This window comes from Chanos chanos, chromosome 1 (assembly GCF_902362185.1).
Source record: "Chanos chanos chromosome 1, fChaCha1.1, whole genome shotgun sequence".
Classification (NCBI taxonomy): domain Eukaryota; kingdom Metazoa; phylum Chordata; class Actinopteri; order Gonorynchiformes; family Chanidae; genus Chanos; species Chanos chanos.
In genome coordinates, this window is record NC_044495.1 from 46,727,630 (window position 1) to 46,748,512 (window position 20,883).

The 20,883-nt window shown below is 42.1% G+C and overlaps 1 protein-coding gene across 1 annotated transcript in view; it reads right to left on the reverse strand.

Annotated features, from left to right (window-relative positions):
• Nucleotides 1-20,883, reverse strand: part of ntng2a (netrin g2a) — a 43,316-nt gene that overhangs the window by 11,861 nt on the left and 10,572 nt on the right. Inside the window, exons 3-4 of the mRNA XM_030764619.1 lie at nt 3,837-4,009; nt 3,210-3,233 (exon numbers count right to left, since the gene is read on the reverse strand). Of these exons, the coding sequence (XP_030620479.1) occupies nt 3,210-3,233; nt 3,837-4,009 (197 nt within the window). The remainder of the gene's footprint in view (nt 1-3,209; nt 3,234-3,836; nt 4,010-20,883) is intronic.

Sequence of the window (20,883 nt, forward strand, 5' to 3'; positions counted from 1 at the left end):
AAAGAGACCCTGAGAATGTTTCATAATTCAGAAGGACAAATGAGCAGAGTGACACCTCAGTGTTCAATAGGTTATGGATGACAAAATGAAAATGGAGCATGCTCATTGGGGCCTAAAAATATTTCAAGTGGTCATGAAAGTTTAAGTATGGAGCAGGCTGACCTAACACACATGTATCATTCCATTCTGCCAAATTCAAGCCTCAGTGACCATAGATAAACCAATATGTTCCCTCACATATAGCATGTCTCTCTCTCTCTCTCTCTCTCTCTCTCTCTCTCTTTCTCTCTCTCACACACACATGCATACATACACACCACACACACACAGACACACACACACACACACATTTTTTTTTATTTCATTGTTTGTATAAACAGTCCCTTTCTGCTTCCAAAGCAGTTACCATTAGAAATGTTTCTAGACATTACAGACACAGGTTTAGCAATCACAGCTCACAGTTCACTGTGAGGTTGCAGGATTTTTTTTTTTTTAAATCCTAAGTAATACTTTCACACTCCAACTTTCCTTGTGAATATGGTTTTTGAGGTTGAACTAAAGATAGTAAACTTCAGAGCTGCCCCAGCCCGGACCCAGGGGACTGTGGGTTGCCACAGCAGAACAAGAACTGGTGCAATGGTTCCACTCAATTGGATGTGAGTCAGAGATCAGGGCTTACACAGAGTGCAACTGCTAATGAGTCTGAGAGTACAAAATTAATGCACAACTTTACCCAGAAGGCCAGAGGTGTTTCTATCAGACATTACAGACATGTAACAGACTCTCTCTCTCTCTTTTTCTCTCTCACCACCTGTCAACTGCTTCATTCACAGCTTTCATTCAGAATCAACGGTAAGACAGGTTCTAGTTCCTAGTTTGTCTACTGAACACAGACTTTTCATCTACTTAAGGGCAAAACTAACAACTGTTTCAGCAGTCGAGTAATTTCTCTCAATCACAGTTCATCAGACACTTGTACTTCAATGAACTTTGACATACTGAAAAAGAAAAAAACACACAATGCTGTTTTCATTACAACTCATCACACTAAATGAAAGGACATCCAGTGACAGAGAGGGGAAAAAAACAGCTGATGACTGTGTTGGGAGAGTTTACTGTTGCTTCTAACTAACAGACTTTTACTAGGCGTAGTTGCCTTCAGCTCCAACCTGCCACTGTAGTTAATGATGCTGGTGTATCTGAGACTTGGGTGGATGTTGGAAAAGTGGTTTGCAGATCAGAGACTGTGGTCTGTAGAGCAGAGACTGTGGTCTTTGGGACGTCTAGCAGGACTGGAGCAGTGGTTGCAGTACTGGTTGTTGTTGCCAGTGTGGGTTTGGTAGCTTGTGTGATAAGGTCTGTTGTATCTGAAGGGGCAAATTGATGTGGTCAGATACAGACTGAAAAAACTACAATGGAAATCTAGCATCTACAAACACCACCAATGACTGTGACCCTTCGTGGCAGCTTCATAATCTGTACGTGGGGGTATATGGCTAAAATATTGTGAATACTGAGTGTTTTGTTTTCACCGAAGAGGTTTTGATTTAACAAATTAAAAATGACAAAGCATTTTCAGATTTCACATTCTGTCTCGCTCAAGCTCTAAACAGCCTCCATCCGCAAGGACTGTCTCTCTCCCCCATGCTCACAGACTGTGTGTCCCTTCATTGTGCTCACAGACTGTGTGTCCCTTCATTGTGCTCACAGACTGTGTGTCCCTTCATTGTGCTCACAGACTGTGTGTCCCTTCATTGTGCTCCCAGACTGTGTGTCCCTTCATTGTGCTCACAGACTGTGTGTCCCTTCATTGTGCTCACAGACTGTGTGTCCCTTCATTGTGCTCACAGACTGTGTGTCCCTTCATTGTGCTCACAGACTGTGTGTCTCTTCATTGTGCTCACAGACTGTGTGTCTCTTCATTGTGCTCACAGACTGTGTGTCACTTCATTGTGCTCACAGACTGTCTCTCTCCTCTACACTCAGACACTCTCTTGCTTGTCACTATGCTCACAGACTGTCGCAGCTGTTGTGGCAGTCTTTGTAGGACGCTGCGATATTGTACCATGTTTCAAAAACGATTTTTTTTTTAATCGAATTATCAAACATAGTCAAACAAGCAAAGCTTCTGGCCAAAAAGGCCTTGTCTTTTCTAAGCCAGTGCTGGAGGGCAACACCTCTGATACTTAAGTAATCGGCAACAGCTTTTTTTACCTGCCCGTGTACACAAGCGTCTCCACGGAAACATAGCAACATGGAGACCTCCACTGTTTGCCTGCTTTGGCCTGCAGCTGTGCAGGTGTCCTAGTGAGAGTAGGGGGTCACTGAACTGTGAGGAGAGGAGAGTATTCTCTTTGGCTGACTGTCACAGACCACGAGCCGTCGACTCCTTCACTACACCTGACCCAGTCACGAGTAATGATTGACAGCCAAAGCACCAACACTGGGTTCAGTTAGAGCTTGCCATTACACCACCCAAGCACACCGCCCATAATTACAGTCTTTTATTTAAAATGTTTGATACCACACAGCCCACCACATGACCCCAAGTTACATTAACTCTGAGTGTTAATTAAGTACTTCGTTAACATGGGTTAATTTGCTGTGTACTCATAATGACTAAAGGGTTCTTAATCAACACTCAGCGAGGATGCTAGTAATTCGATCTCTGTTCAGGAACGACAGAGCAACATGTAACATGCGTAAGAGACTGTTGAGACTGACAAAGCATATGTGCAAAATGTACTGGATATGTGATTTCATTCAGTGACTCAAATTTCATCTCCAAGTCATTTTATCTGCCTTTCTTTCTTGCCAACCATGAGAGAGTGTGTGCTCACAACCAATAAATCAGAATGATCTTACATTCGGGCTTGTTATAAGCGATTTCATGTTCATCAAATAAAATGATCTTACAAATAAAGTAATTATAGTTGTATTTTTCAATACTGCAGGCAGAGCCTTCAACTGCAGTATTATCTGACACTGTCTAAACACTGTCTAAAATCCTGAAAGCCAATCCGCGCAGTGAAGAACTGTGGAAAAAACATCTCATCTCAGTTCACGCTGACAGTTAACAGACAGACAGAGAGCAATCTGCTTGTTAATGGTATGAAAAATGAAAATGGTACAGGAAAAAAAAATGGATGACAGAGAAACAAAGAATGAGGAAACCACAGCCATCCTTTCAGCGTTTGATTACTACTCACCACCAAGACTCCCTGCTGCTTCACCTAATAGACAGAGAGAGAGAGACAGACAGACAGACAGAGAGAAAGAGAGAGAGCAGGAGGGAACAGGGACAGGAGATGGAGAGATTTATTTTTGAAAACACTCTAATGCCTTTATTCATAGATCTAACAGGAAAGAGAGCCTGCCTAGGGTCCTCTTGTCACTGTGCATGCAGTGAATGTGTGAGTATATCTATATAAACTGAACTAAAAAAACACCTTAGCCACACTCTGCTGTCTGTACATTACACAGCACCAGAAACACTGGATACAGCTGTACTGATATAGTTATTTGTGTGTGTGTGTGTGTGTGTGTGTGTGTGTGTGTGTGTGTGTGTGTGAGAGAGAGAGAGAGAGAGAGACAGAGACAGAGACAGAGCCAGAGAGAGAAGGCATGTGTGTGTGTATTAAACATTTCTGAAGAATTTCACTGAAACTGAGACTATGCACAGTGATCCTTAATGGATGAGACACTCTCATTTCTCTTTTTTCTTTTCTTTTTTTCTTTTTTTTAATCTGCTTTTTACAGCCATATGTCGGGGGCTTGCACTAATCTGAGTGGTTGAGTGGCAGCTGAGTAGCGGCTTTCCCAGGGGGAGGACTCACAGGTGTTGGGTGATCCATTAGGTGTGGGTAGGTAGGATCCAGGCCTCCAGGACTTGGCTTTGAATCCTCTCTTACAGCGAGAGCAGTCTTGGCCCGTGGTGTTGTGTTCACACTCACACTGAAGGCTGCCCTCTCGGAAGGTGCACTGCCCAGCGTGCAGGTTACATTTACACCTGTGGAGAACAGACAGAGTCAATGAAAGGAAAGAGTTACCCCCTATGGAACTCTAATTATTATGTTATACAGTCATTTGTTTTACTATACAACTAACAACTAACTAACTACAACTAACTAACCACCGAAACTGAATCAGAGAGACGCACTGTTAGCCGACCGTTAATTCACTGTGTCAGCCTGACCGCTGAAAACGAGCGCAGCCCGCGTAGGTCTTGTTTGTATAAGAGCCATGATTGATACTGAAAAGTGTAAAGTTGATGTCAAAAATAGGCAATTCAATACTGACTGGACCAACCAATTTTTGCTTTAGTTTAGCAGACCATACCATTGCTAAGTTGATTTGTTTGCAGTGCGGTCAGGCTGTGGCCGTCTGCAAGGTGACTCATACAAAGCGGCACTTCAAAACACGTCACAGCCACCTCAGTGACAATTGTGTTGTTGGTTGAATTTAACCCTCAGTGAAAAGTAATTAAGTGCCTCTGCCATAGACCTTACCATGACGTAGACCTTACCATAGCACTATATACTTTACCATAGAATTATATATGAAAGATAAAGTACTTTGGTTGGTTTTTATGCCTTCCCATGGGCAGTTGTCTATGGGATCTGTAAATGTTGTAAATGTTGAGAGACATTTTAACTAAATTCAGCATGGAAATAAGATGCTTTCCTTGAACTTTAAGTCTGACATTGTCTCTCAGCAGTCCTGCAGTAGAATTAGCTCAGGCGCTGTGGTGAAGTCTCTCTCATTAAAGTTTTCACACTCCACCCAGCAGAAGGGCGGCCTGGTCCGGAATGCCCTCTGGTTACCATGGTGAACGTCACACAGACGTTTGTCTTTCGGATCCATCGGAGTGTTTTAATGTGGCCAGCGGTTAAATATTCCATGTTTAATTCAGACTCCATCAGCAGTCCACGTACACAGTGCTGACACGTTTGTTCTGTCCATTCAGGATGAGAGCTTATGCAGGTTTTTTTTTTTTTTTTTGGTCTAGCTGCGCTATTACTTAAGCAGCTCTCTCAGCTGAAGAATAAGCCCAGAATAACAAAGATGAATTATTTTACTTTGCTTTATTTTATCAATTATTAAACATAAACCTTAACCCAACCACAACACAAGAAAACACAAGTCGTGGCTTTGTGGCAGTCTTCCAATTCTCAGTGTAATGACCGGAGTCCCGTTTGAATTCACACAAACGATTCCAGCAGAAAAAAAGAGGCCTGTCTGGGTGTGACCCCGCTGTATCCGTCCTGTGATGGATCTAAGCAGCGAAGACCACACGGTGTCTGGCGTGCACTGCCAGGAATAGCAGACGTGATCCGAGCCGAGTCGAGGAACGGGGCAGGCAGGGCGAATGACAGATTGTAATGGGACGTAACGAAAGAAGATGTGAGATATTGAGATGGGTTCCTCTGTCACTTCTCTCAGCCGCATTATCAGGACGTACGAAGCTTATAAGACCAATACGCCCCAGACACACAAAACAGCCCCCTACTTCAAAGTAGCGTATCTCCGGCCACCCAACGCCTCAGACGAGGGAAAGCAGGGGGCGGGCAGGGATTGCTATGGAAAGCGGGTTAGTATGGAAATTATGACTTTTAGAATTACAATCTTCCTAATCAAATGTGTGAGTGCATCCCAATGCATCTTGTTCCACTGGAGTGAGCCGTCATCTCTGTGCATGAAATATTCATGCATCTGACCTGAATATCTTCAAGAGGACACTCACTAATCATCCTGTACGGTTCTCTATATTGAGGTCATACAATTCACTTTAGACGTCTGTAAATTCAGATTTAAAACTTAATCCCACCTTAGAGTGTGAGGAATTCAATATACTCAAAAGTAAATGTCAAAATAAAACTAAAGCCAAAGCGCTGCTATAAAAAACAACATGAAACGTCATCTTGCACTTCATGCATGCTGTACTTCAGAGAGTAAGGTCACTGTTGGAAATGAAGACAACTGGAAAAAAGTTCCAGATTACTTCACTGAATTTTAGTGTCCTTGTTTTTTTCCCCAAATACTGAAACCAAGCAGCAATATGATAAAAGACATTTTTACAGATAGAATGAATAAAGGATTTATATTCTGTTATTCACAAATACATTGTAGATGTTTGGGTATTTTATTCTCATGCATGTCTGATTCTTATCAGATAAAACTATCTTTTCATATTCTGTCACGACAGACAACTGTCAGATAGAGCTAGATTTTTTTATTCAATTAAATCTATATTCAAATGTATATTCAAAGGCCTGTGGCAACCGCGAGACTGCTGCCATCCTCTGGAGACCTCAAAGGCATAATTAAAACCGTGCGACGCCAGCCGGCCATTTGAGTCGGAGGCTTTCCTGAGACCCAGGGCCCCATCAAGCCTTCCATCCTGACAAATTAATCACTGACAGGCCGTTTCATCCCGCCCAGCCACGCCCGTGGGGAAAAAAAACTCCACTCTGAACTTATCACTGGATCCGAGGCTTCAGGCAGATCCGAATCAATTAGAGGACTCCAAGAGTCCCTTATCAATTTCTCGGTACATCCTGGGTATGTGTGTGTGTGTGTGTGTGTGTCAGTCCTTTAACAGCACTTCCATATTCTGACTGATTGACATCTGAATCGGTCCAGCGCCTTCATAATGAAAAGGTGTCGGAATTTTTTTAGAGGGAAATCAAGGCTCTTGCCGCGGATGTTTGCTTTATTTCACTTCTAGCTCACTGGGGAGATGTTGTCGTACTCTTTCACTTTATAGAGATGTGCACAAATAATGTGTGGGGGAGAAAAACGCAAAAGATAATACATGAGATGTTCCTTTCCCGGCAAGTCTCCTGTTAAAACCTACACCACCTCACCACACGACTGTAGCAGGGACTGTGCTGTAAGCTTCAATAGAGGCAACGCATTTCAAACAAATAAAAAAAAAAGAAAAGAAAAGGGAAAAAATGTTTTCTTGTGAGAAAAAAAGATCTGTCTTATGTGGCGTTTGAATAAATTCCTGTTGGCATATTGGAAATGGGTTTGGGTGTGAAACAGCGTGCAGTATGGCTCCCAGATTGGTATGCATAACTGTCACCATGAATATTCTAAATTATTGACACCTGGCACACAGAAAAAGTGCACAGTGGACAGTAAAGCGTCTTGATTAAAATCCAGGAGCAATCCAAGGACAGAATGAATCGTTTGTTTCAACAGAGAGGACAGTGCGGATCAGCCATGGTGTTCTGGTGTAAACCCCAGCGCAGGGCTGTGAAGGCTGGGTTTAAGGTGCAGACACAGGGCTGGCGCATGGATCTCACACAGTCAAGTGTTCTGCATTGACAGGACGCACAATACCCTCAGAAAAGGGGTCACAGCGTCAATTTCTCTCTCTCTCTCTCTCTTTCTCTCTCCATTTTTTTTGGGAAGGGGTGTGAAGTGAATTTTCTCTCCCCTTTTCCAATGCCTCCTATGCAGAGGATCTCTGCAGATCCAGGGCAGCTATATCCGGAAGCAGCAGGGCAAGAACCCTGCCGCGCAGGACAGGGGGAAAGATCTCATGCTTGTGTGCAAAGCCAAGCCCCGCTCTGCTCTTGGGCCACGATCAAACCCCTATCCGGCCATCTGGAGCTAAAAGATCAGGACCATAAGACAAACATATGGCCCACAGTAAAAAAAAAAAAAAATACACTGGAGGACACAGGGATCTGACTATGCTGGGCAGTGAGGCAGCGTGCGGACTCACACAGTGCATGGTGGGAAATTCTCAGAAAAACAACAGAGCATTCACATCTCATAAATGGGACACAATGATCAAAAAAATACAGGTTTTTTGTCTGCTGATTTGTGTATGTGTGTGTCTGTGTGTGTGTGTTTCTTCTCCAGATGCAGCTTTAAATTAAACTGATTTGGTATAGTTAGCCCTTTGAATGAAGCTGTGATAACCAATAACTAATGTTGGCTTGTAATACAGAAAAATGAAATGGTCTTGTCCCTAAGTATATAATTGCTGACACTTATGCAGCACAGTAAAAAGATTCCTTTCAAGCTCTTTTTCCTTTTCTTTCTTTTTTTTTTTTTAGGGAAAACTCTAAATCCATCACAAACAACTGAATGCAACATTTAGGTGAAACAACAACAACAACAACAACAACAACAACAACCACAAACCAGCAGCAACAATAAACAAACAGAGAGCGAGCTAGATAAAAAGGAAGGAGAGGCGAGGACGCTTTGGAGAGATGGGAGATGCTGTTAATGGGAGCTTTATTTATTTCTCCCTCTGCTCTCTGGAGGTTCCTGCTCCATCTATTTTCATTTCCACAGTTACACTGCCAACCTCATCATGGGCTGCTTACTCTCAAACCAGAATGGATGGAGGCAAGACAGGGACACACACTGTCCGCAAAATCACCCTGGGCACGTTGGCATCCGTCACCATTTCAGCTGCACGCGTCTGCCGAGTTACTTCAAAATGAAGTGAGTAGAGAAAGAATTAGAGAGGGTGGGAGAGGGAGAGGGAGCGATAGAGAGAGAGATTACACCTGCTTAATGCTTACTGTTGAAATATGATAAGTTAAAATAAAGTGTGAAACCATATCTTTTGCTAGTGGACGGATAAGATGTAGTTCTAATGATTATAGAAGAAAACATTTTAAATAGAGATTTATATTTTAGCTTGTCAGGGTCATGACAGCAGGGTATTCCTGTCCCTCTGTTCCAGAGCAGTTTGAATCTTTTTAAATTCTCTTTTTTTAACACCACACATTTCCAAAGGAGACAGTATGTTTTGTTTTCTCCCGAGGAGACCAATTCCAGTCCAATGTACCCCGCAGCAGACTACTCTCAGGTGGTGTACTGAAAACAACTGTGTAACTGAAGAGGTGAGAGATGCGAACTGAATACTGACTGAATACAGAGTATTGATTAGATATTGAATATTGATTGATTTCACAAGATGCACACTATGACAGTCCAAATTTGTGGTAATCACAAAACAGTCCTAAGTATTTCAGTTAATTAACAGGTGGGTTGAATTTTTCTTTTTTTTTTGGTTTGTAATTTAAATGAAGGGTTTGGATATCCTCTAACTTTGCTTTATGTATCTGACCAGCCCTTTCTGCTACATTAACAGACTCTACTTACAATTCACATCAGATGCAAGTGGGTAATGAGTTTACCAAAGCCGCATAAATTACCTGTAATGTCATTACAGTTTCTGTATTACAAATGTCTCTTTGAAAAAAGAAAAAAAAAAAAAAAACGGAATACATTTTTATGCCACAATGAAGTTTCACATGTTGCATCATTTAAATGACTTCCTTACATAAAAAACTGCCAATTAAACCTGTGCAGAGAGACATTTTAGCAATAAGGTTATGCCGTTCTTTGTGACTAAGGTGCTTTTTTGTTCATGTATTGTGTTTTTAACACTGATCTACTGTCAGTGTTGCACAGATATTCATTTGTAAGGTACAGGCCAACCTCAAACGCTCCCTCCTTTTCCCCCCACGCTTTTCCATCTCCGAGACCACGACAGCTCTGACCTCCGCTAATGATGCCTGATTTACACACTCCTCTGCCGGTGCCTTTTCTTTACTCTCCCTCATCACAGCACCGCTCTGTGTTTTGTAGTGCAGTGGCTTAAAAATAAAAGGAAAAAGGAAAAAGAAAAACTCCCTCGCTGGCCAATCTGTCTGTCACAGCTTCCTCTTCCTGCCGCCGCCCCCTTTTTTTTCTTCATTGTATGCTCTAGGGAAAGTGTAATATAAAAAAAAAGAGGAAAAAATGCCATGCTGTTTTAACTCCCCAGTGTCTATAGGAGGGTTGCCTATCCAATAACAATGCTAAAGGGGGAGCACAGAGAGGAGATTTTCTCCCTGTACTCCTCAACCCTTCACCTCCTCCAGCTGGGTTTGTGCTTGAAAGGTTGCTGAACATGGGGGAGCAAGAAAGACAGAGAGAGACAGAGAGAGAGAGAGACAGAGAGAAAGAGAGAGAGAGAGAGAGAGAGAGAGAGAGAAAGAGAGAGAGAGAGAGAGAGAGAGAGAGAGAGAGAGAGAGAGACAGTGCCCTGTAAGGCAAGAGGCCGTTCCTGTATCAGCCTGGTGGCTGTTTTACTCTGAATTGCCAACGACCTTGAAAGCTTTGGCACAGGCAGTTCCTGTAAATTATTCACACAGGATGCAAGGAGGAGGGGGGGGGGGGGTGTTCTCCTGCTCACCCATCCACCAAGGTGGATTTCAAACGCAAAGCGTTCTTTCCTCTCATCACAGGGACAGACACAGATATGCAAGAGGATTAGGAGAACTGAGATGGTAAGAGAAAAAAAAAAAGTCATAAAAAACAGAGCAGTAACGGAGAGGTTCAGAAGACTGTAAAGAAAGAGCATGGCTTTGGACTTCTCTGGCTCCATTGTAAAAAAAAAAAAAAAACGGAAAGAAAAGAAAAAAAAAGTCAAAGAGTCTTGGGAGAGAGGGAGAGGGGGAAAAAAACAAAGAGGTCCCTTCATAATTAATTTCTGAGCCCCATAGATGCTTCTCTGTGGGGCTCTGCCAATTATTGCCAGAATGTGGTGATGTCTCCTGCTGTGCTACTGTCCACACCAGGGACCTCCAGGACTCTGCTCTCCACACACACTCTCTGCTCCCCACTTCACGCAACTCTCTGCAATACAGACACTGGGATCCACACTCCCTCGGTCTGCTTCTAAGGCTGCAGTCAAAGCGAAAAGAAAGTCTTTTTTTCCCAGTGTTGGCTTTTAATTTTTGGTATGATCTGATTCATTTTTTAAACATCAGGACATTCCAGTCCTTGTTTGTGTAGAATTTCCTACTTAGGTGGTTCTGAATGTGTTTGAGTGATAAAAGCTCCTGAAAAAACGATCTGTATTATGTTGTACTGTGGTGATACTACACCTACACATTTGTTATCGATAACTTATTATTACGCCTTAAGGAAAAAAATATCCACCTACTAAATAATTATCATCTTCTTGTTAGCAATGTAGACTGAGTGGAATAACAGAAGCTGTGATGACCCCTCTCATACAAAACAATTAGAGACAAACAGCAGTAACTGATGCTGGTGACATTGAAAGCAATGTGACATTCTTCCTCTGTACAGCAGAGGAGAACACACATCCATAAAGCTCCATGTCAGTAGCATGGCATTAACGAGCAGGAAAAAACCCGTTAATTTAACGTGCCATATGTTACAGTGGGTAATGGGGGGGGGGGGTGCGAACAAGTTGACCAAACAGGGATCTCCCACTGATTCGGCACCACGAATAGTTCCCCCTCCAAAGTATGGGCTCGATGAAATTTTGATGAGGGAGCGCGTGCTGATGAAAAATTCTCTTTGCCTTCGTAGGACACTCTCTTTTATTCGGGCCCCCAGGGCGTGGATCTGGGCAGCAGAGCTCTTTAAGCCTGCGGTGTTGTCTTTCAGGGAGGCGAGAGTCATCTTTAACGCCGTTTCATAGAACTTCCCTCCCGTTGGATATGAGGGAGGAAAAAATTTTTGTGCGATCTGAATGTCCCTTCCCAGCGAGACAAATTGCATGTCTGGGTACCTTTAAAATCTCTAGCACAAAAAAAGGGTCAAATATATTTTTTCTTTGAATTGTTCAGTTAATTGAAACACTACTCCCAAAATGTAGTGTGAAACTTTCAATTGTACAGTAAGACTCTTTCATCTTAACATCATCCATGGAGTGGACAGACGGCAGGTAATTCTCAGTGTGAGGAACTCAAGAAGAATGAACTCATTATCCTGAGAGGAAATTTCTTATAAAGTTACCTTGCAAGAAATCCCTCCCAAAAACACAAGAACAAGAACACAGCTATAATGGTTTGAGATGTACTGTGCATTTGCTATTGCAATGATTTTAAATTTATTCTTATTGGCAAGTCACCAAGCAATGCATCCTTGGTATTTGGGTCGGATCAAGAGCGCTTCCAGGTATTTGACCCGTTCTCAGTACTTGCGCTCTCAAGCACTGGAGTTGAACTTGGGCAGTGGAGGAAGTCAGATGAGTCCACGAGAACACATAATGCATAAGAACACTTAAGAATGCATATTGAGAAACACTAAGTGACATCCTACACCATTGCATGCTGGGTAATCCTCTCTCATGCACAGCACTGAAGAGTTCTATTAATTTGCCGAAACTGGAATGATTAAAAACCAAAACAAAGACGGCCTCACCTCCAGAGTACCATCATACAGCGAGGAACCGTTTTTTTCCCCACTCTCTCTCCTTTTTTTTGTGTTGTTTGTTTGTGTATCCACAAACACAGGACAGCATGAGATTTGAGAAGAGATTTATCTTGTCTTAATGAGGGAAAGATACAATTTAACACAGTCTGAGTACAGAGAGAGAGAGAGAGAGAGAGAGAGAGAGAGAGAGAACAGAAACCAGCTTCTACAGCACATACAGTCTGCATTCACATCATTAGCTCCTTGTGTTCCAGCCCTGAGAAAGAGAGAGACTAATTTCATTTGCCACACTAGGGTTTCCGAGAGTTTTGAGGCTTCAGGATGATTGGGGATTATCATAAATCATCAGCAGAGTTAGCTAAGGCTAGAAAGCACAGGATAATTATATTACACATCACACTATGGGAAAGTAGCATTTGTCATGAAACACTCCCGGAGTGAAAGCTCAGACAATAAGGAGGGAGCGAAAAGACAAAACTCCTTGTAACAAGAGGCTTAGAGAATCAACATATGAATAAATCAGAAAAATGCCTAATTTAATTTTCTAAGAAACATAGCTTTTTTTTTATTTCCAAAAGTAAGAATATTTCTTAAAATGTACCATTTGCTTTGAAATTTTGTTAAATCAGTCCTAATTCCAGTGAGGGATATTTTAACTGAAATATATTATCTGATTTTGTCACGAGACTCCTAACCATAATTTTGTGGGCCATAATTTTGTGCAGAATAACGCAATGAGCAAAAGAATACCAGGAAACTTGAAAGATGAGAATGTTCTGGAAATACAGAATTACAGCTGAGTCAGGACCATCCCACAAAAATATCAGTCTCATTATCGTTTCTAAGGTTTTTTACACACACACACGCGCACGCACAAAAACAAATGCACAGACACACACAGTTTAAGTGTGTGTGTGTGTGTGTGTGTGTGTGTGTTTGTGCACTTGTGTGTTTTTGTGTAGGAGGGGAGTGTGACAAAAAATGTGCGAAACGAAAAACAGAATGAAAAAAGATGGGGATGAACATTGTGACACCGTTCCAAATCACTCCGTGTGTACAGTCCCTCTGATGCCATAATGTATGCTTGGCAGATATCCCATCATACATTCAGAGCATGTGTCAGAGTGCAGAGTTGGCTGGCAGGCTTTCCCTAGCTGTGTTGGGACCTGACTGCTAATTTAACCTTACCTTAAGGCTAAGTAAGGCCAAGGACATTTCTTTTGATGGGCACCTCTGATGACGTAAGGCTTTTTAGCAGTACACTCACAGAGGTCTCCTGAGATTTCTCTAAGTGCTACTTTTCTCCACACCCCAACATGCAGAACACACTCGCCACCTCCCCACTTCTCACTGTACAACTGGACCAGTGGCACAGTCTGCAGCAGAAACCAGGCCAGGCGTTATATCACACACTGGCAAAAAAAAACCAAAAAAAACCAAAAACAAAACAAAAAAACACATCAGTTACACAGATGCGGGCTCCCATACTCACGCATTCAGGGCTGAGACAAAGAAATGAAAAATGCCCGGACAGGTCTCCAGACACAACGACTTGCTTTAATTCTCCTGAAATCTCCACACACATCTGTGTTTCATGACCTCTCAGGTCACATGGTCTTAGGAGATTCCTCGTGTTGATTTAAAGCTTAGGACAGGCACAAATGCACTCGGGGAATGACACTAAGTGACAGCTAAAAGAACTGTCTGTCCCCGACCACAGACGGAGGGCAGCAAGCTGAGAAGGGAAGAGGAAGTCCTAAGACAGACCACCGTGCTCAGGTCTGCATCAAAGACAAGCAGACAAGAGCTCCTCTAGTGTGTAAGCATAGCTCTGCTGACCCTTTTAGCTACACGCATTTCCCTCAGGCTGTAAGACGCACACACAGACACACACACAGACACACAGGCACACAGGCACACGCACACGCACACACACACACACACACACACAATGTTGTAGAGAAACACACTAGTTTGTCATTAAGATCTGCAGTATATTTTTTCCCAAATTTTCACTATGTATAACATGGGCATGAAAGTATCTTTGTGGAACAAATCAGCATTGCCATGTTATTTCTCTTTATTAGGCTGTTAAGCGCAGGATTCATAACAGTAAGCTATTACATCGCTTTGTATTTGCAATGGATTTGAACTATAGCCATCTAGCCTGGGCAGTCTTCGGTGCGTGCGTGTGTGTGTGTGTGTGTCTGTGTGTGTGTGTGTGTGTGTGTGTGTGTTTGTGTGAGTGTGTGTGTCTGTGTGTGTGCATATGTGCATGTGCATCTGTAGTAAAACATCAGTGACACACTCAGCTGTTGAGTCTTTCAATATCACTTTGACCAAGTTAAACAAAGGTCAGTTACATTTATGTTAATAATCATTTATTACGTTTATTGCTACACCGTTTCAATGAAGAGTTGAAAGGGGAGGGTTTAGTATATTAATGTGGGCACTGGTGATAATTCCCCACACCTATTGATTCTACAAGACAACACTCTTTTCTCAACCTCATCGTTCAGCTCAATTGGAGTATTTGTGGAGGGAGAATGGGACTGGACTAAGCGTGTGGGAAGGTTAGAGCCCTTTTTTTTCCCTCAGCAAACAATACCACACATGAGCCTCGTAAGCATGACATTATGCTCAGTGTGTGTGGGGTGAAAAAGCCACATATGTTTGAACAGTTTAACTACTACCATGAAAGTCAGATTTAACCATGCCTGGTCAAAGTCTTGACAATCTGGAGCAGTCAGTGACCATACAGTGCTTCGACACTTCAATTAATTCCACAGAGCCACACTGCAAAGTGAGACACTGCTTTGCCTCAGTTATCTGAACATTGCGAGTTCGGGAACGTTCCAGAAGACATGCTGCAAGACAGATTGGTCTGTGGGCTAAGTGCGGTCGCAACACGGCTCGGAGAAGCTTCCACCCCTGCCTTCCACAGCGTGTTAGAAATAGCAGAGAGAATGAAATCAGCAGCTAAATAATGCCAAACAGATTCAGATGGCAAAAGGAAATGCATATTCTAATGAATATGAATCTCTGTCGTACATCACATCAGAGAGCGGAAAGGCAGAGACAGTGGAGAGTGGGAAGGCTTGCCATGCTAGTAAGTGAAAATTAAAAGACGTTATTTGCCACAATCACCTAACAGGGATACTTGACACAGGTCCTAATTGGGACAGAGAATTTAGAAGACGCGTCTGTTTCCGTCTGGGAGGGCTTGGGCCAGGTGGACGGCTGTTCCAACAACATGTGTAGTGCGACTTAAACTGGCCCAGAGCCCACTTACATCACCGCAGTAAAGGCCAATGGTAAAGATGCCAAAATAGAACCTGACAAGGGAACTTAACTGAGACAAATAAAGAAGACCTGGTGTTCAGTCAGGTGCCTGCCCAAATGGGGTCCAGCATTACACTCAGAACATGGCCGTGCTCTGAGCTGTAAAGCTCGACATGGCATTTGGGAGTCAATGCACAAAAGTGTGGATCTTTTGTAGTAAAATGGAAGATACCTGAATGGGCAATACTGGCTCCACAATATTAAACTAACCTTAAGCACAATGAGAGTAATGAGTGTTGCAAAAACATTCAGATGGGTTCAAGATTCCCTTTTCCCTTTTCAGCACACCCAAGTGAACTGTTTATGGATCCGTATGCCATACCGGGCAGGGCAGAGGTGTATTAACAGCAAACCAGTTGTTATATTGAGCAGCAGTTATATTGAATGGCAATGAGAAGGACACACACACCCATGTGCTTCCTTAGCTTGCAGATTTCCATTCATTACAACAAAACTGAAAAACAGGTTCAGGTTTTTCAAACTCAAGTCAGTAGGTATCCATGACGACCACTTGCCCATCTGCACGATCGAATACTCCCTACACATGAAATGGATCATGGACCAGTTGTAAGTGCCAATGAGAGCACCTGCAGGCACAGAGCAGTGGATCCCGGTATGCTGAGGATCCAGGGATGCTTAGGATCCAGGTATGCTGAGGATCCAGGTATGGATGAGACAAAAGCTCTGACCTGACGATTCGTCCAGTGAATGCAGATGAAGGCTTGAACAAACTGGTCAAAACTGTTTTACCACCTACCCAAAAACATATTGAGAAACTTCAAACCATCAGTAGGCTGGTGTGTGAGAACTGTTGTCATATTTATAATGTGATACAACATAAACATAAAGTTGGCCTAAATAATAAGTTTGATTGCGTATTCTTAGCCTCATGAGTAAGTAATGGTTAAAAATAGCAGATGTTTAATGCGGATGACTCATGTTTCCTTACAGTTACCTAGCCGCTTACAGTACGGCCAATTTCATTAATTCCAGGCTACTGGGAACAGCACACTACCCCATCTGTATTCTGGGACATACTGTGTCATTGGCACCCCAGATCAACGACACATTAGACACATCAGACACAGCTGCAGATGGAGAGAATCACATGGTTCACTTTGGACATGTACGAAGCAGTTACTTTTAGAAACAGCAAACTTGTCAACATACAAAGGCAGGTCTCTGCTGTTGGATACTCTTATGAAATGTGGGGTGTTTAGATTTCTGAGTTGAAAGCTCTTTTGGCATAGACCATTGAGGATCAAGAGGGTGAGAGACGCGCTCCAGTTTGAGGGACACACTCCTTCAAATTTATGACAGTGCAAAGCAACAAGATTCATGATGTATGAATCAGTCAGATAACATGCACAGGACTGCTATTATTATCTGTGTCATGAAATTTAGTTTGCAGACAACACCAAACATGTCATGACAGTGTTGCTCTGTGTTCTTGAGGTCTAAATAAGTGCTGTTTTGGTTTTTGGTCTGGAAAGTAGTACCTCTGGCGAAATTCATAATGTATCAATATTTGATTGAGTCATGGGGAAAATCTCTGTGTCACTACCACATAGCCTAACAAACAAGTATTTATTCTAGCATGTCACCTTTTAGGCACTCATTCCCAATGTTGGAAGTAATGCATTACTGTAATTCCACTACTTTTGGCAGTAACCAATAATGTAACTAATTACCTTTTCAAATTAAATAATGTAGTTACAATAACTGAGATTTAAATGGGCTCATTACTCATTATTTTTGTCTTCTGGTAAAATATTAATGGACAACTGAAGACTATAGCAGACAAATGCAGCCTATTCCCCCAATTTCCTGTTTATGATCTAACGTCACCCGACCTTAGGTGGCGTCATGAATGAGTGAATCAATCAATCAGCATTAACCCACGGAATAGCCAACAGTTCAATCAATGTGATCTTGCTGTACTGGAAATATGGACATTATTTTTCCCTCCTCAAGATCAAGGACAAAAGTATACTGGTGAGTTGTAGTCTATGTGCAGGTGTGAGAACCTTATCCACATCAAAGAATAGTAATTCTAATTCTCTGAAGCACCTGGTAAAACAACACACTTCTACAAAACTAATTGCAAGAGACCCAAGTGCTAGCGCCGCTGACCAAGGAGCAGGGACGTTTATAGCTATTGAAATGACCAGGGGCTAAGTCTGGGGCTAAGAAAAAGGGAGCTTTTCATCTGGTTTGCATGTCTTCCAACTTTGTGTTCACTGTGAAGCGTTTGATTATTCCCCCCTCCTTCAGATGCTGCAAGTCAAGATCTGCTCTGTTACACAATCTGTTTGTTGTTTTGCTATAAACACCTCCTTTTTCAGGGCGAAAATATTCGGAGCTAGGCTTAAAATATTTGGGGCTGTAGCTCCAAATGACTGGACCTAATGATGCCACTGTCGAGGAGCCACTCCATCCAAACAGCCAAGCCTTGATTTGCTTGGTATGCATTAATAAAAGAATTGAAGCAAACATTTAGAAGTAACGCAAAAGTTACTTTCCCCACTAATTAATTACTTTTATATGCAGTAATTGGTAAAGTAATTCAATTACTTTTGAAAGAAGTGGCTAGTAAATGTAAACTAAACTAATGTAAACTAATTACTAATTTTGAGTAACTTGCACAACACTGCTCATTCCTAATTCCTTGGACAAAGAAATCAGCTGCTGAAAGTTTGGACGTTGTATGAAATTGCCAGAACAGTTTGCAGGTTTCTTGAGGCAAATGGTGACATTTGTGCTGCTGTCAGAGGAAGATTTCAGGCTCTTTATGGGGCAAATGACAAGAACAGTCTCAATTTGCTCTCATATGTTTATACAGTTATACCCACTCAACACTGTCACCCTCTGGAGTAACATACTCAGGAGAACACTTGACAGCCAGGCTCCTGAGTGCATGAGGGTAGAAGATGCAATTTTGGAAAAAAGCCAGTATTCTGAAGAGGCATTGCCCAGTTGACACAACTGTAAAGGTCAGTTAACTGTTTTTGATTTTAATGCGTATTTCAAAGTTTTTTTCACGTTATCGTAGCTTAGTAATAAAAAAACCAAAGCACTTCCTAATGACTGCCAGTTGTACAGGTCACAGTCACCATAGACTGTGGACATGACATTTTGTCCTTAAATCGGAGTTTGGATTTGCTTTGCTGTGGGTATCTTTTGATGTAATGCACTACGGGTCAGTATTCTCTTAAAATTCAGACATAAGGCGACAGTTCATGGTGTGAACACCGGTTAGAGCTGCCTGATTGCTGCTATGTTTCTTTTAGCTTCTCTCTGTTTTCTGTGGGTGTTGCCAAAACGAGTATTAATCAAGTTTATATCAATTTATTAATGAGATTTAAAAAAAAAAAAAAAAAAGAATTGGTCATGTTAGATGACTACTTACGCATATGTTAATTCCGCTGAGATGCCAACCTGTTAACTGCCCTGTAAACACCAGTTTTACTTGAGAAATATGAGTGCTCGTGTAAGTGTGACTTTGACAATTGGATGGTGCAATTTCACTGGGTGGTCTGTGAAGACAGATTCTGCCCTTGTCAATGTCAGGGTAAGAGATGACTATGGGCCTGCATGACATCCTAAGGAGCGGTATTGAGGAGAGAATCGACAGGACAAGGCGTGCTTAACTCCTCCCTAAGAGGTGCTGAAATGACACTGGACAGGCCTACTCTCTACCTGACATTTCCCTAATCATTCTGCTGTTGCTGGTGGACAAGAGGGCAGTCAAGAGGGATAATGACTCTGTCCAGACATCAGGAAGAGAAAAAAAAAAAAAAGACGCTGGATCTATCTATTCACATTGATGTGACCAGCACTGGCAAGCAATCACAGATTCCATATCAGACGTCTGCCACAGAAAGCACAGCTCACTGCCAATAATCTCCCACCATGAGCACAAACCTTCCCAGTTACAGCAATGGTTTTACCCATCTCTCTCCCTTTCTCCCTCTCCCTCTCTCTCTCTCCCACTCTCTCTGTCTGTCACTCCTCTCCCTTTCATAAGACGTTCTCACATTCAGCAAAGCACTCTGTGGTAGGGATTATGAACGTTTCAAACAGAAAAAAAACAAAAAAGGCAAATGATCAAAATATTTCAGAGAGCAGAAATTTAATAAATCTCAAGTGTTCCTGATAAATGCAAACCATTAAACTCAAACCAGAATACCCATTTAATAACATTATTTTTCCTTCTAAATGATTTTCAGAGCTAAATAACTGGCTAAATGAGATTTCATTTATGCTTTATCATCAATCTGCGGTCAATGGTGTTCATTAGATGCTAGAGAGCAACTCAGAGTTTTCTTCCATTACCTTGGTAGCAATGTCAACATCTACAGGCATTTCTCCTCCAATGAAACTGCAGCTGGGTAAATCTTGTCAGTTTTTGCCCTGGTATTTCTGCCTCGGAATTTTAGGCTACAGTTTGCTGTTACTTAAAATCTTGAGTATTACACAGAGAGATTTTTTTTATTTGATTGATTGTGTTACCTAACTGTCCAACTCAGGAACATAGGAAAGGTCAAACCAGTTCTCAGTAAACCACTTGATCTCTTCCCTGACATTTTTGTTCTTACCTAAGGATGTGTTACAGTGCCAGAGCATGAAAAGAGTTGTTTACCTTATTCCCCAAACTCTTTTTTGCTTCTTTCAGGCTCAGTCCTACATTATGCTGAATTAGCTTTTCTGTTTATTGTTTATCATGTATTGCTTGCTGTCACTTCAACCTAAGAAACTGGTCATGGAGTATTTTTAACGTGCAGCATATGTTTCCAGGCTGCGTCTGTCTCTCTGAGTTGAAGGTTTGGTCTAAAGCAAAGACAAGAATAACGATCCAGCAGCAAAGGGAGAGAGGGAAAAGAGAGGATCTACCTCTGAGGGCAGCTTTGACTGAGCAGGGAGAGAGAGAGAGAGGGAGAGTGATCCATCTGATGAGCTCCAGTCTTTGCATAAATAAAAGGCGAACCAAGGGAATAACGGTTATTTATTTATATCTCTGCTTACCAGGTTTAATTAAGGTTCAGGCGATGTCTTTGGGATATTTGGACTGATGAAGAGCTCCCCTGCCTCCATACTCCAAATTCAGCCCCATCTGGAGGGACTCCTACATGTGCTGATGTATATATATGTACACATATACATATACATATACATATACATATACATATACATATACATATATACATATACATGTATAAATGCAAACTGGAAAGTCCCTATTCACACTCATCTCTGTGAGAAAAAGTGGAGGTTAAAGACAGCAGAATATCTGCATCTCATTCTAACCACTGATATAATGTAGTATAGTAT